The sequence below is a fragment of the Telmatherina bonti genome (genome assembly GCF_933228915.1).
Source record: "Telmatherina bonti genome assembly, chromosome: 13".
Lineage (NCBI taxonomy): Eukaryota > Metazoa > Chordata > Actinopteri > Atheriniformes > Telmatherinidae > Telmatherina > Telmatherina bonti.
In genome coordinates, this window is record NC_136611.1 from 24,328,314 (window position 1) to 24,343,247 (window position 14,934).

At 41.5% G+C, this 14,934-nt stretch overlaps 1 protein-coding gene across 1 annotated transcript in view; it reads right to left on the bottom strand.

Moving 5' to 3' along the window:
• Positions 1 to 318: 318 nt before the first annotated feature.
• The window catches only part of adgra2 (adhesion G protein-coupled receptor A2), a 38,657-nt gene continuing 24,041 nt past the window's right edge, over positions 319 to 14,934 (bottom strand). Inside the window, exons 3-19 of the mRNA XM_079250928.1 lie at positions 9,677 to 9,748; positions 8,688 to 8,759; positions 8,516 to 8,587; positions 8,158 to 8,321; positions 7,575 to 7,788; positions 7,213 to 7,377; positions 6,897 to 7,095; positions 6,659 to 6,808; positions 6,387 to 6,548; positions 5,996 to 6,196; positions 5,660 to 5,846; positions 3,815 to 4,023; positions 3,601 to 3,728; positions 3,382 to 3,505; positions 3,147 to 3,295; positions 2,410 to 2,499; positions 319 to 2,268 (exon numbers count right to left, since the gene is read on the bottom strand). Coding sequence (XP_079107054.1) covers positions 849 to 2,268; positions 2,410 to 2,499; positions 3,147 to 3,295; positions 3,382 to 3,505; positions 3,601 to 3,728; positions 3,815 to 4,023; positions 5,660 to 5,846; positions 5,996 to 6,196; positions 6,387 to 6,548; positions 6,659 to 6,808; positions 6,897 to 7,095; positions 7,213 to 7,377; positions 7,575 to 7,788; positions 8,158 to 8,321; positions 8,516 to 8,587; positions 8,688 to 8,759; positions 9,677 to 9,748 — 3,778 coding nt within the window. The 3' untranslated portion in view covers positions 319 to 848. The remainder of the gene's footprint in view (positions 2,269 to 2,409; positions 2,500 to 3,146; positions 3,296 to 3,381; positions 3,506 to 3,600; positions 3,729 to 3,814; positions 4,024 to 5,659; positions 5,847 to 5,995; positions 6,197 to 6,386; positions 6,549 to 6,658; positions 6,809 to 6,896; positions 7,096 to 7,212; positions 7,378 to 7,574; positions 7,789 to 8,157; positions 8,322 to 8,515; positions 8,588 to 8,687; positions 8,760 to 9,676; positions 9,749 to 14,934) is intronic.

Sequence of the window (14,934 nt, forward strand, 5' to 3'; positions counted from 1 at the left end):
GCCAGATGCTGAAAAGTTTGTCCAATATCCATGATTTTATAGCCCACATTAGAAAGGGTCTTCATTTTTCTGGACATGAATACCATCAGTGGATATGAAAACCCCTGGTTTATTCTCTGAATTTTAATCACCCATCCATTTTCTTTCACCAATCTGAAACTGATATATATCTTTGTGAATTTATTATACAAGGATCGCTCCCTCACTGCTGAAGAGCATAGAAAAAATGCAAAAGCTTCTATATTCAAAAGTCTCACAAATTATTTTTAATTCACTTTGAGATTCTGTACAGCCACATTCATACAAGTCATCCCTTATTATGTGTGTGCACATACACAAACATCCCCCACACACAGACACATGCACATTCACACTAAAACTCAATAAACAAGTGCATACATGAACACATACAATCATTTGAAGCAAACATAAGGAGGAATGGTTGCCCTTAGATTAAATGCATATAGCTGTACTTTAGAAATGGACCATTTCAAATTCCATTTAATGCTATAGTTGATATGCATAGAAAAATTACAACTAAAACAATAAAGCTTTCATTAAACATCCAAAATTAACATTATATGCCAACTTCAGAAAGATCTTGTACATATTTTCTAGTGAATAAAATAAATGTGTATCTTATGCTTGAAAATGACAAAAAGAATTACCTGCCTTAATACTTCACAGCAAACTCTTAGATTGCTACAGAGGCAAAAGTACCAGTTTTTGGGTCCTGAATGCCTGCATGATATTACATCTTAAATTATATCACCATTAAGAGACTATTAAAACATAACCCAATAATTTCTATTAAGGTCATGCATAGATGTTCACCTGTAAGTGTAGGTTTACACAGTGGTTTCACTTTTCCACAAACCACTCTTCATTCCTACAGAACTTTGGGACTGGTCTGTGCCACTCATGTCCTGCTCGAGCTCAAGCACTGAGGTTTTCAGGGTGCCGTTTGGGGCAGCAGCCCCTGGCACAGTGGTGGTAATACTGTTCAGAGGGTAAGAGCAGCGCTTTGTTTCTTGCTCTGCAGATGCTGCCATCTTTAAATTGTCTCTGCTGGAGCATCGTCTCTGAGCACCGTGCATGGCCACCCTGCTAGCCACAGAGGGTGGAAGAGGGTAGGGTTTGCGGCTCCCACTGCTGCCCCCATCACTTCCCTCTGATGGGCTGGTGGCCGCTGACTCTCCTACCCGCTTCCCGTTTGTCAGCAGGCTGGCCTGGTTCTCTGAGAGACTGTGGTGGATGCTGCCATTCTCACTCGTGGCTTGTTTATAGACACCATGTGATGAACTGAGGTGCTCTAAACTTGGGGGTCCTAAGGCTCCAAGACTGCCCCCACCACCAGCAGTCCTTAGAGCTTTGAGACGATAGTGGCCTCTGCCCTCCCCCCGATGATAATACTGACTACTCCCTTGTTTAGTTCTGCAACTTATTTTTCTTCTCTGGGGATGTACAGCAACTGCAGAGTTAACAGAAGGCAGAACATTGTTCGTTGGTTTGGTGATGTTGTCAGTACTGGTGCTTGTATTGTTGCCTGTAGGGGCACGGGAAGTGTTGTTTGGACTCTCTTGTGCCACCTGCAACAAGTTGGTGAGCTTACAAGGCCCAGGTCCAACACTGCTGATCCCACTCGGCGTGGAAGATGACCTGGCTGATGAAGAGTTAAGAGAGTCAGCTGGTGGATGGCAGTTGATAAAAAGATGGGATCCCTGCTCAGAGGTCTGCACTCCACTTCCAGTTGTGCAGGTTTGTGTGTAAGTAGACATAGGATGTGAGCGGTGATAGCCTGGGCAGCAAGACAGCCATGACGCCTGCACATCAAGACGTCGAAAGCAGTGATGTGCCACCAGAAACACCCCCAAAGTTGTGGCAACTATTCCATAGAGACAGCTAAATAGCAAGCTAATGTGGCCTGCCAACCACACCGCCATGGCCCCACAACACCACAGAGCCACAAACAGGAAGTGGGTGGCTACCAACACAGAGAACTGTGTCTTCAGAGAGTACTGGTCCTCTTGAGGAGCAGCTGGGGTTATAGGTCCCACCACTGAGTCAGTTGAGAGGAGGCTGGTGCTTCCTGCCAGTCCAGGATGACTCTCAGTCCCAGGAGAGGTCAGGGTGGTTCCTGTGCATTCTTTGGTCACACGGTGCCTCAGGCGAAACACAGTGCACAAGAAATAAATCCAGGTCACCAACACTACCAGGCCTGCAGGGACAAAGAAAGAGCCCAGGCTGGAGCGCCAAACCAACCAGCAGCTGCAAGAGGCAGAAAGGATGGAAGAATCAATGCAAACACAATAATGTCTTTGTGTGTTCAACTTAGTATTATTCACTCAAGCAGCAAACAAAACAACATAAAGTCAAGGGCTAAATGCTTGAAGGAAAAAAAAAACTCACTAAGGGCTGTTGTCTCCGTAGTTGTTGATATTGACAGCTGCAGTAATCCCACAAATGATAAGAGGAACTCCATCAGCTATTAAATAGAACCTTGAATAATAGAAAAAAATGAATCAAAAAGTATTTCAACAATTTCTGATATGAAGTGCAGATCTTGCCCATGCCATGGTATACTGATCCACCTTTCAATGTTAAGATGTCGTCCCACCCCCATCTGTTTATTGTCTGAAGAAAGTGGTGTGATCTGTCATTATTTTAGTGACTGTTTCTATAGTCAGTATAGACTCCAACAGTCAGTGATTTATCACAGCCTGACCTCTTGTGGCTGTGTGGGCAACAAAGTGGTGTAGTGTATGACTGCAGCTTTAATAATACAGGGGCAGGAAAGCAGGCTGAGAAACAGAAGGGAATATTGGACAAGACAGTGTCCCCCTTTGAATCCCTGTGCTCAGATTTATTACAGTTCCTATTACTTCTTTTCTGTTGGTGTCATGCCTTTTTTTCCCCTCCTCTGCTCCATATTCATTTGGCCTTATGGCTTATTTGCCCCTATAACGCCCCACCAAGGTTTTAAAAAGCAGTGACTTTGTGTCATTGGACACAATGATTGCCATTGATGCTGCACAGTTTGGGTGGTCCACATTAAGAACTATTGCATCTGTCTAAAACATAAACCATATTGCTCGCAAACAGTCAGGGAATTGGGGAAAAATTTTTAATGTGGCTTTCTCACTGACCTCAGCATGGGTCGCTGAGTAGGCGGCACAGGAGAATCTTCCTCGGTCTGTCGTGGCATTCTCCACACAGCTTCTTTGTAAATTACCCTGGCGCTGACGCCGATCCAAAGCAGCGTTGACAAGGAGGAGTAGTGCAGAGAAATGCCCACCTGTCAGGTTTTTGCAGCTGAATCAGACATCAAGCTTGCATTAAGCTGAAAGTAATTTTTAAATTAACTCTAAATTCAAAACTTACTGCCCGACAAACCACAGGATAGCTGGTCAAGCTAATGCCTCCTGCATAGATGGCTGTTGTCATGGCGATGTGGAAACAGGTATTCAGTAACGTATGCCAACTTTTTCTTGATATATGAATTGAGCTGTGAGAACACAGAAAACAAAAAGCTTATGAGATGATGCAGCAAATAGTAAGTAAAAGGAAGACGTTTGTTACACATAGGCTGTGGTAACTGACCTGTGATGTAGTATGTGTGTAATAATGATGGTGAAGAGGCAAAGGAGGAGCAGTGCAGTGCAGGCGTACACCACAGGGTGGAGCACCCTCACAGAGTTTGTATTGTGGTTCGGGAACTCAGGCACTTCCTAGAAAAGAGAACAGGATACAGATGAAAGTCTCATTCGTCCATGCTACTGCTGAATGCCCAATGGTAAATTCAAGTTCGTTCTACCTGCAGCACAGCATAGTTGCCAAGCAGAGAGCAGCGCATCGTGGAAGTACTGCTGTCACTGTGGACAAGCTGACAGCCCTCTTGACTCCAGCTTTCCTGTCTCTGCAGTCCATCAAAGCGCCAGTGGGCTGCCACTGCATCAGTGCCAGGGGACAAGTGGCGCAAGGACACCCAGATAGGCTCCGAGTAGTTATACATGCTGCAACCGTCTGTCACAGAAAGAGGAATTTGTCAAAGTAACACTCAGCTGCAGTTTTACAAGTGAATTCCACTGAAAAAGTATTTTGATATACTGGTATATTCACTGTATTCAGTTAGTGATACTTCACACACTGTATTTTCTATTGGCCTGATGACTTTTTTTTTTCATATTTCTTCTTAATTTTAATAAGTGTCAAGAGAAACAAATTAAACAAAATGATTTATCATTAATGGGGTGTTTTGTATGGATCACACTTTGCTCTGCTTGTCCTATTTCTGGATCAGCCACTTGCTCTGATCAGCCTTACATTTCAGCCCTGTTCTGTATCTGAATTCTTCTGAACCACGTTCTGGAAGGACAATTGATCACAATGAGTCATTTCTCTTTTTTGCAACATTATTAAGTCTATTGGGATATCCTGGACTACATTGCTCCCTTAGCAGTTCTGTCTACTGATAACCAGCCCTGTTGGTCCCCCTGGTAACAAAATTACCTAGCAAGCAGGTCACTGGGGTTACAACTCCTGTGCCAAACAGATCTGCTACAAACAGATCTGCTCAAGCCTTCCTAAATATCCAATAAAGACCCATATTTTTACCCCTGGGGTGTCCAAACTCAGTCCTGCAGGTTTTTAATATATCCCTGCTTCAACACAGCTGAGTCAAATTAAATGGCTCCAACAACCTATGAAGTTCTGCACAATGATTTGTAAATTTAAGTCAGGTCTGTTGGAGCAGGGAAACATGGAAAGCCTGAAGGGTTGTGACCCTCAAGGACTGAAGCATATCACCTCTGTTTTACCTGGATCTTTGTGTTGTAATTGAGACCTTTTCACCCCCGTTTCAATATGATAGGAGCATTTTACTTTATCTCGCAGCAAGTCATTAGCACATCAACACGTCTCACATTGGAAGTGAGATTGATTTCTATTGTTTAAAGTCCAAGAAAAGAAAATTTAGAGATTTTTACTTATTTACTTTGATAAAAATGTGGTGTTAGACATTAGATATCGCTAAAAACATGTACATATAATAAGGCAGAAACATGTGTTTTATTGTATATTGGGGGTCAAAATTCAAAGACTCATAAACTGAGTGGGATTATATGAGGAAATCAGCTGATACTTCTAAACAGATCTGCTACAATACATTAGCCTCAGATTAGCAACTAGCTAACTGTTCTGCATCTTTGCTGGATACCAGAATTTCTAGATCTTAGGGTGTCTATTCAAATCAAAGGAACAACAAGACTAAGAAAATATGGATTCACTTGCTTTAGAGTGAAGAATATTTAAATAATTTTAAGTGTTGTGTGAATTTAAGTTTTACATTTTAACCATGTTGGTAACATGGTAAAAAGCTTCAAATGTTTTAGTGTGTGCATTTGAAATTTTACATCTAAGCAGTTTGCGATTATTTAAATGAGCTTTCTTTACTGCTGTTCATTTACAGTGATCCAACATCACTTTAAGGTCTTCAGTGGCCACACCTTCAGTTTCTAAGAACAGACTACATAAACTAGAACATTAAAGGGTACATAAAGCCAGTGTGTAAATAAAAAAGAAAAACTGTGTTTGGACATTCTATTTCAAATGCAAAAATAAAAGTTGCATATATCACAGTGAATGATCTTTCATTTCTTACCAAGGCCAGCAAAAATGACGGGAGTGTTGATGCTTCGTCTGCGAGAGTATTCAACAGTACTAGAGTTTCCAGACAGAGGGAAAAAGCTGCCTGTTCGAAAGGCTACAAACTGTAGCTTACAGTCTTGAGCAGCATCCGGAGGAAAAAGAGTAGCAGGAAGAGTCACAGAGGCCAGAGCTACAGAATTCTGGAGAAAAGACATGCAAATCATACTTTTAATGATAAATCAAGGTGAAACCATTAAAAAACACAATTATAACCATTTAGAAGTGGTTGCTAATGGCATGTATATGTATGTATTAGAGGAGGACAAAAGGCAGTGCAAGAAGATCTTACCTTGAAGGGAAAGCTGTTGAGGGACGTGTTATGAGAACCAGTATTACAGCGGAAATGAAGACTTTGTTCATGTGGAGACTCTGACATTTCCACTCCAGGTCGGCCTCCTAATGCCTCACGGCGCTGATATGCAGTGCAGGTTATACCAGTGAAGTGGGCTGGTCGAACTAGATGGGCTTTCATCACAATGTTCTTAGACACCTGTACAAACGAAATTAAATATAGTTGTTCAGGAAAACATATTGCCATTTAATCAAGTCAGATATTTAAGGAAAAATCAGTCAAATTTACATTCTGATTTATATTTTATAGATATCCCATAATTTTGTTTTATGACACAAGCAAAATCATTGTCTGAAAGCTGAAAACTTAGGTTGATATTTTTCCCCACCACAGAAAACTCTTGAGCATGACTGTGTAGCTGAGGCCAAGCCAAGGTCTCCAGAGAGTAGACAATAGAGCTGCAAGCTCTCTTCTCTCTCTGAGCAAGTGCAAGTATCTGGTCATCCACTTGCATCAGGTTACTGCCCATCTCAACCATCACCTCCGACAACTAGAACAAACACAGATATCCATACTGTAAGGAAGGAATAATCAAAAGAAAACATGACCAAGAGACGCTTGTGGATTACTGTCTTAAAAATTAAACCGAATCTTTCCCACCTCTCTCAGCTGTTTGACATATTCCATAAACTTCTCCATGATCTGGGCCACATACAGCACATCCACAGAGTCGGTGAAACCTGCAGCCTCCAAAGTGTATGTTCGCACCTGATGTGCCACAGTGACGGCATTGGATGCATTAATGGGCCTCTGAAATGCAAAAGTATTTTTAGTACGGTCATAAGCATGTCATGACTGAACAGGAACTACGTGCTGTGGCACCGACAGCTATACTGACCAGGATGAAGGTGTGCAGGACACGAGTGATGCCGTTGGTGTAGTGACAGTTTGAGTAGTCGCCCTCCTGCCACTTTCCAGAGCGGTCACAGAATCGAGAGGCTTTTTTCTGCTCCATTCCCCCCTCGAGAGACAGGGAGGGATATCGCAGCTGTAGGCAGTACTGATGAGAGGTGATGCCTGCCAGAGTCCTTGGCCACCTGTGGAATAAAAACCAGGATTAACTGAGATGCTAAAACTTAAATTTACAAACAGCAACAACTAAAGTCTATTGCATGATAGATGACAACAGATGATAATGTGTCACAATAGCTAACCTGAACTCTCCACGGTTGTTGACAACTTTATCTTCCGGACAGAAGGAGGCGCTGTTTTCCAGCACTACTATTTCAACAGTCTTAGAGATGTTACCCCGCTCAGTTGTAACCACACACTCCCAATCACCACTGGCTTCCACATGGACGTTGAACAAAATAAGCTCGCTGAATGAATGAAGAAGACGTGAACAGCTCATTACAACACTTCACCAGCACATGCTGAGCTTTTCTTCTTCATGCACTCACAGTTGTCTCTAACTAAAAACCTATGAGAAGTAAATAAGTAAGTAAGACAGTGTCATCAGGGCAGATTATGTTGAGATAAAACTCAAAGAGAAGCTGTGAAACTCCAGTTACTACACCTGGTAATGAAGGTGCAGTCGTGCAGCACGCTGTTCTCCAGCTGGACGCCCGTTTCTGGGTCTGATGTCACCACCTGTCCATTGTGACGCCAGTGTAAGGTGGTGAGCTTGTCCGCAAAGGCAGCAGTGCAATGAAAGGGGAGCCTGTCACCTCTGAAGACCACCTGACGCTGGGAAGGTAGCAGTGATAAGGTGTGCAGCTCCAGTGGACCATCTGAGCAACATGGTGAGTGAAGATGAAGATGAGCCCGTTATATTTTACTCTGAATTATTTCCTCTTCTCACTGACAAGTAAATGTTAGTTAAATATTTCCACAGAAGCTATTATAAGTCTGCTTTTCTGCAGCAGACTGGATGCAGACAACATTCCATAAAGGCAACCCATAGGATTAGCTGTCAATGCAGTTCACTGATACTTTCAGAAAAATGTCCCTGGTGAGCTTCTGGGACAAAACTCTTAAAATAGCTCCAATGATCTTCAGCTTCATAATGCGTTTGCTGTCATTTTTGTTCACAGCGCAGCGATCTGTGAAATAAAGTGGCAAACCACCTCATTCATGTCTCATTGTAGCCAAGCTCTCACCACAGTTCAGCTGGCTTTCCCTCAGTCCACGCAGGGGCTTTCCCCTCATGCTCCTGGGGTAGGCACACAGGGTTTCGTCCCCCAACCGTGCTGAACTCCGGCGTAGGAAGTTTGGAACCCAAGCCAATCCACAATCACATGACAGGTAGTCTGAGCTGAAACTCCTGGATAGAGAAATGATGATCAATCATCACAGAGGATTCAGGTTTAACCATGCCTAGCATGAAGATACTGAACCACACCTGCACATGAAGAACACCTGAGGTTTATTTCAATCTGTAACAATTCTTTTGCATACAACAGATTTTTATTTCCTGCTGCTTTTAAAGGAGCCGCATTGCTATACATGAAAACTCACACCAGCTTCAGAGACGGCAGCTCGTCCAACACTCCTTCATTGAGGGTTGACATGATGTTGCCAGAGAGGTTTCTAAGAGATCACAAATTAGATATGAGCAAGTTCTCTTAATAGCTTTACCACAAGTCAGAAAGTTCAATAGTTTTATGGAACCAATCAATCTGTCTCTTACAATCGAGTGAGGTTGGTCAGCCCCTGGAACATGTCTGCAGTCAGACAGCCAATGCGGTTGTTGGAGAGGTCGCTAAATTGTGAAAAAACAAAGGAATGTGTTAGTCATTTTCAAATTAGGGAACATGCCTCAACACCTCAACAACAGATTATTATGGCTTGACTCATTCAGTGTCAGATTAAATGTTACATATTCATACAGTTCTATTTCCTTGTGAAATTTCAAGGATCTTTCTTTTTTTTTTTTATTTCTACTACAGCATGCAAACTTCCTTTTACAGTCCCAGATACTTTTCCTTATCAGGACTCCATAGGACCTGAGTAAAAGGTTTATCAACAGTGGGATAAAAGCAGGGCCCCTGTTCTGCAGTCCATCGCTGAGTGTGATGTATAGCTATAGCCAGAGAAGGATCTGCTCTGTTGCACCTCTGACACTACCCAGCAGAGAGCTGTCCAGAGCATGTGTTTATCTCCCCCTGTTTGTTTTAAGAAGCCCCAGACCTTGCAGGGAAAATACAAGTAGGGGGAGGAGGGATGTGGAGTCACGCGGTGCGGCGCAGGCAAACACTTTCGACCCGCGCTACAACCAAAACTCAGTGTCCAGAAACACAAGGAGTGAGAGACAAGCAGCTGCAAACAGCTGTTTTGTCACATTGCAAGACTTGTAAGAAGCCTCTTCGTGGCTCTAAGGGTCCCTCAGCAGTGACAGAGATGACATCTCAGGTCTTTCTCAGGATCGTTTAATAAAGGAGATCCTTTTATTCATACTGACACCAGGAGCTCAATACAGTGCAAGACAGATGTCATGAGATGCAAAAATTGGTGTATAGAGGAGTTTGACTGCTGTTCATGTGGTGAGCAATTATAAACAAACTAGGATCTACTGTCTTATGCTATAACTTCTCTGAGACTATGCTTGTTATTACTTATGTTTGTATATTTGTTGCTCTGAAACCAACAGGAATGCAGATCATGCTAACATCCACTTACAGTTTCCGAAGCTCAGACAGGCCCTGGAAGGCTCCGGGCATGATGGTGCTGATCAAGTTGTACTTAAGGTCCCTGGAAAGAGAGAGAAGGAAAATCAAATGCTTATTGGAATGATTCTGACAAAAGGATTGCTCCACATTTTGGGATTTGCTTATAAGCTTTCTTATAGGGAGTTATATTTTCAGATTTGCATGTTTTGTCTGAAATCATGGGCAGACAGTCTGCCAAAATCTTCCCAAAGGCAACTAAATCTGTCTCCACTGTAATGTGTTTGTTAGGAGGTTCCTCAGCAGCACAGACTCAAGAATTCATAATGTGACAGAAAGTGAGATCTAGAGAAAAGGCAGTCTTCAAATTTAAAGTGGAAGAGAAGGAACTCATTCCTGTGACCTGGCTCCTCCATGAACACAGCAGGATACTTTGGCTCAAATATAGAAATGTTATCCCATCAGCCACCTGGGTTTAAGTCGAGCAAGATGAAAATTCTTAAGAAAATAGAAATATTAGTTTAATGTAAAACTGCTGCCAAGAGGCTTCTTTAATTTTTTTTTTTGTCTCAATTAAAGTTCTCCCCACAATAAACATGAGCCTAGAAAACCATTAATATAGATTTTTTTAGACCGCCTTTGAAGATCTAATTTCATACAATGCTTAGCACTGATGCCCACCCTTCTCTCACACCCATGTGTTAAACTACTCAGCCAGATGCTTCTCCATCACCTAACCTGCATTAGATTTTTGGTCCAAATTTTTTTTGTTTTTTTTAGCCAATTGGGACTAATAAGTTAAATTTAAATGAAACAAATGGCTATCAACAGGACATGCGATTCATGTTCCTGCAGCATGAAAACTTCCTGTTTCTGTCAGACTTGTGATGGAGTGAGATTTTCTTGCAGGAGTTCAAAAGCATCTTTGCAGTGGCTATATTTTTGTCTATTTCTTCTTCAACCACAGAGCCTCTGTGGAATGGAACCCCTAGGGGACTTTCTTTTCCTTTTTCAACAAAGATTGTCTGTCATCGCTTCCCTTGACCACACAGCCTTACACCATGCACAACCTCAAGCATCTCTTAACCATTGTTTTGTCCACTGTCCAACAGATGAGTTTTTTTCTGGTCAAACCAAGGCAGGGAAATTGTTTTAGAAAATGGCCTCCAGCAAAAATTGCAACATGCATGGCTGAAAAGATCGGGGCTTTTTGTGTTGGTCCATGTTCTTTCTAAGCCACTGCTCATATTTGGATTTCCAGATGAAAGACAGGTTGTAATGACGGAGCAAAAAGCCTTCTGAACACAGATCAAAATAAGACTGTTGTGTTTTACTCTAAGCGTCGTCATGGAGAGCTCTGCCTTGTTCTCTGAGTTTATGCCAGCTTATCACACAAAGCATTTAGTAACAATTTCACAGCTTTTTAAAAAGGTGGATTTATCTTCTCCATACAAAGAAGTAAAACATGATAAAATAAAACGCAGAATGATTGATAACAAATAACAAGTCTGCAGAGTGTGTGTGTGGCCTTGTAGGTCTGTTATGTTGTATGCAGTAATTGTGTGCCTGTGTCCCAGTCTGCGTATGCATGTGTTTCAGTGTTTCTGTCACTGTATAGGATTTGTTGACCAAGGCAGAAGGAGAACAATACTGCTGTTTCCAGTCTGTGTGTCGCGGGGCTCATTAGTGCCGTGCTGAAAGACGAAGCACTGCCCACCATTTCCTCTCTCTAAGTCCGTCTCCCTCCCTGTCTGGCCCTTTCATAGATACACACAAGCAGGCATTTAATGTGGGACATTGACCTTTATGTTTAAGCACTTTCACACACTCTGCACACTTTCAAACTTGGATTTACAATTAGATTTACAATTAGGTTTGTAGTGATAAACCGGGCAGGGACAAACCATCTTTCTTAACTTAAAAATGTTACCTGATGAAGCTCTTCTTTTCAGACTGTGTGTTTTACATGTTTCAAAAGGTAGTGATTTTTTTTTGTTTTCATATCTGTGCTTGCACAACAAATGTTCTGCAGGTTTTGCCTTTCAGATTATATGTTGCATGATATTAACAGGAGGAAATACAAGAAGTCTACTGTGCATTTTTACTGAGACAATTTCTTAAAGACAATGTCTTAAAATGAATATTTGTTTTTCATAGATTACTTCATAGGCTTTATGCATTATATAGTGTATATTTATGCTTAATGTTTTAAAATAAATGTATTACTGGGAAAAACGTGTTTCCAGAATAATTTGAATTGTGAAAAGTGCAAATGAAAAGAAAGAAGAATTTATAAATCACTTAACCAGATAAATCATTAATAGTGCTACAAATACAACATATATAATGTTGAAGAATGAATGCATGTGACAAATATTTTCATATTTATAAATTTATTCCAGTAGTACATTTAACATCCTACATTTTTTAATTAAGTGTTATTAAGTGTCAAGAATTAGCAATGTTGAAATAGATTTCTTTGGCACCTAGATTTCATATTTAGTAATATTCTATTTCTTTGGACATCTTTAGCTGTAGGACTTTTTAAAAATAAATTAAAGAATTTTAAGTTTTTGATTTGTAAGACCAAAGGACAGCTTCAAGCTTCACCTTAGTTAGTCCATCTTATATAAGCTTAGAACAAGACAAGGCATGATTTTTTTCTGGTCAGAAAGCTCTACATTAAAAGTTGACATATAATGTTGAAATGAATCAGTCATAACATAAACACACGCATTTTTACCTGCAAACATGGATATGCATGATCCAAATCCTCAAAGTGCATCATGCCAGATAAAATAATCCACATGCAAACACTCCCATTAAGTTTCTCCCAGAGAAAATAATTCTAACCAGGAATGCACGACGCCATGCGCTGATACTGATGGTCTCAAACTCAACAATTCCTTAAACAGTCTGAGGGCAAATCTTTAGATCATTGATGTTTAAGACCAGTATTATATTCATGATATGGATCAAACTTCTACACATTAACTCTGCTTTGGTCTGCAGTGCAAATGAACTCTGATACTCTCTTATCACCAAGCTGGGGAATGTGAAGATGCTCACCAGAGACAACAGGACTTAAAGTACTGCCAAAGCCCTCAACCTTGCTATGGTCCAATGTCAGCTCCTGTTCACCGCCACAATCAGTGATTAAAAATCTCTGCTGCTGCCCCCACAACTCTCCTGCACACCTCTTCATTTGTTCCCAGCTTTATCTAAAAACCTTAGTATTTGAGCCGAGGCTTTATGTCACACTCAGGTCTGTGCCCTCTGGAGTATCCAGCACCCACCCTGACAAGTTTCACAGCTCAGTGGCCTTGACACTGATGACAACAGCTGTCACCAAGCAAGAGGATATTAGTGGAGACAAGAAATTCTTCAAAGCCTCATGCTTGTCTGAGATCCTAGAAATTTCCACTGTATTGGGTTTTTTTTTTTGCTTTTTTTTTTTGTCCTCCTCAGTAGCAGTTCAGAAAGTCACATTTTCTTTTTCAGTTATCCTTTGTAACCTACAGTACGGCGCTTGACCACATGTGGCCCGGATGATTGGATTGTGACAGACTCAGGCTCACTCCCAGCCAAAAAGGCTCCATTGTCTCCCGCCGCTATGCCTAATACCAGAGGCTGCCATTAAGAATGTCCCCCCATGAACTCATCCTAATAAATGGAGCTGATCCTCTGCCATTCTTAAGAGTGATTGCTCTGTAGGTAAAAGCAACGAGCACCTGGGCCCCATGCAGGCTGGAGAGGAGCGATGTGCTTGTAGGGCAGCAAGAGGGTAGTAATGAAGACATCCTCTGCAAAGCTCTGCAGACATGGAGTGCTCCATTATCAGGAGCACAGTGGCAGGGAACTGGAGTGGTGACATTGTTTGGGCCTTTGGACTGGAGAGAGCTGGGAAAATGACTGAAGCCAGGGAACGACTACTCATTATCACCAGACTGGAATCAAGAATTTCCTGTCGGTGGAAATGTTTAAAATAAAGACGTGGCATGAAAAAGAAAACTTCTATACTTGAATTATACTCTTTTGTTGACACAGACTAATATCAGCAACAACCTGAAGTCAAACAAATATGTCTATGGATTAAAGGTATGTTGGAAAAAGAAAAAGCACAGAGAATTAACCACCTTGGCTCTTGACAGGGGTCACTGGAGACCATTTCTGTGCCGCGTGTCATTTCCTGTCTGGTTGGCGTCTCTAGCAGAGGCCCTTGCTCATTTATTTTTACAGTTTCCTTTTTCTCCTTTTTTTTACTAGCTAGCTTTCCCCTGTAGGGAGGGGCAGGTGGGTTAGGGGATTCAAAACTAAGCAAAATTGTCCCTGCGTATGGCCCTGTGGACCCCACCTCCCTACTCAACAACACACTTGCTCACAATGGGGGCTCTGTAACGCCGGCTCCAAATGCTCTCTTGCCTTCCCCCAAAACAGGAAACCAGGATTTGCAGAGCTCTTGTTTTTCTGCTAATTTCCTGCTTTGCTACCCCTTCCCCAGATTATTTTCTTTATTTTTTTGTGGTTCCTCTCAGATTGGATACACCTGATCAACTTTTTGTCTGCAGTCACGAATGCTTCACTGTAGCCAGAAAGTAAAATACCTGAAGAAATATACAGTTCTGTTAGACTCATAAAAGCCTGCTGACATTTGAGTTGTCAGTAGGCACGTGCATGATGATTATCTATTGCTAATGGCAAATTCATCTGCACATCTGCTCATGACTGACAGGGCCGTAAACCATAGATCCGACTGCGTAGTCGTTAGTGGGATTCACAGAAATAGCAACATATATTTATTTGAAGTGTAAAATTTCCTGAGTTGATTGCATGTTTCTATAATCTGCAGCACAAGGAGATAAATGATATTCTGCCAAGGAAAACTCTCGAACTATTTTGGAACTATTATTGACTCCAATTCTGGCTTTTTGAGTGGCCAAGTGGTTTTCATGAGGCCCACCAGCAACCAAAGCGTCCAAATGAAATGAAAGCCTTGTTATGAGTTTAAAAAAACATGTAGTAAATCATACGGTAATATTTTTTCGATTATTGATGATGTTAAACTTTCTCTGCGTCAAATGATTCAATTTTCATGGACAGCTTTGTCCTTGATAACAAAATACAAAATAAGATTACCAGTTTGTCAAAGAGATTGACTGGAATGATATGACAGTCAGGGGCAACAGAAACTAACACTTTTCCGTCAAGTTTTTCATGAAAAGATATTTCCGAGGTGGCCTGTAGCATACAGAGAGTGTCAAATGGGAAGAA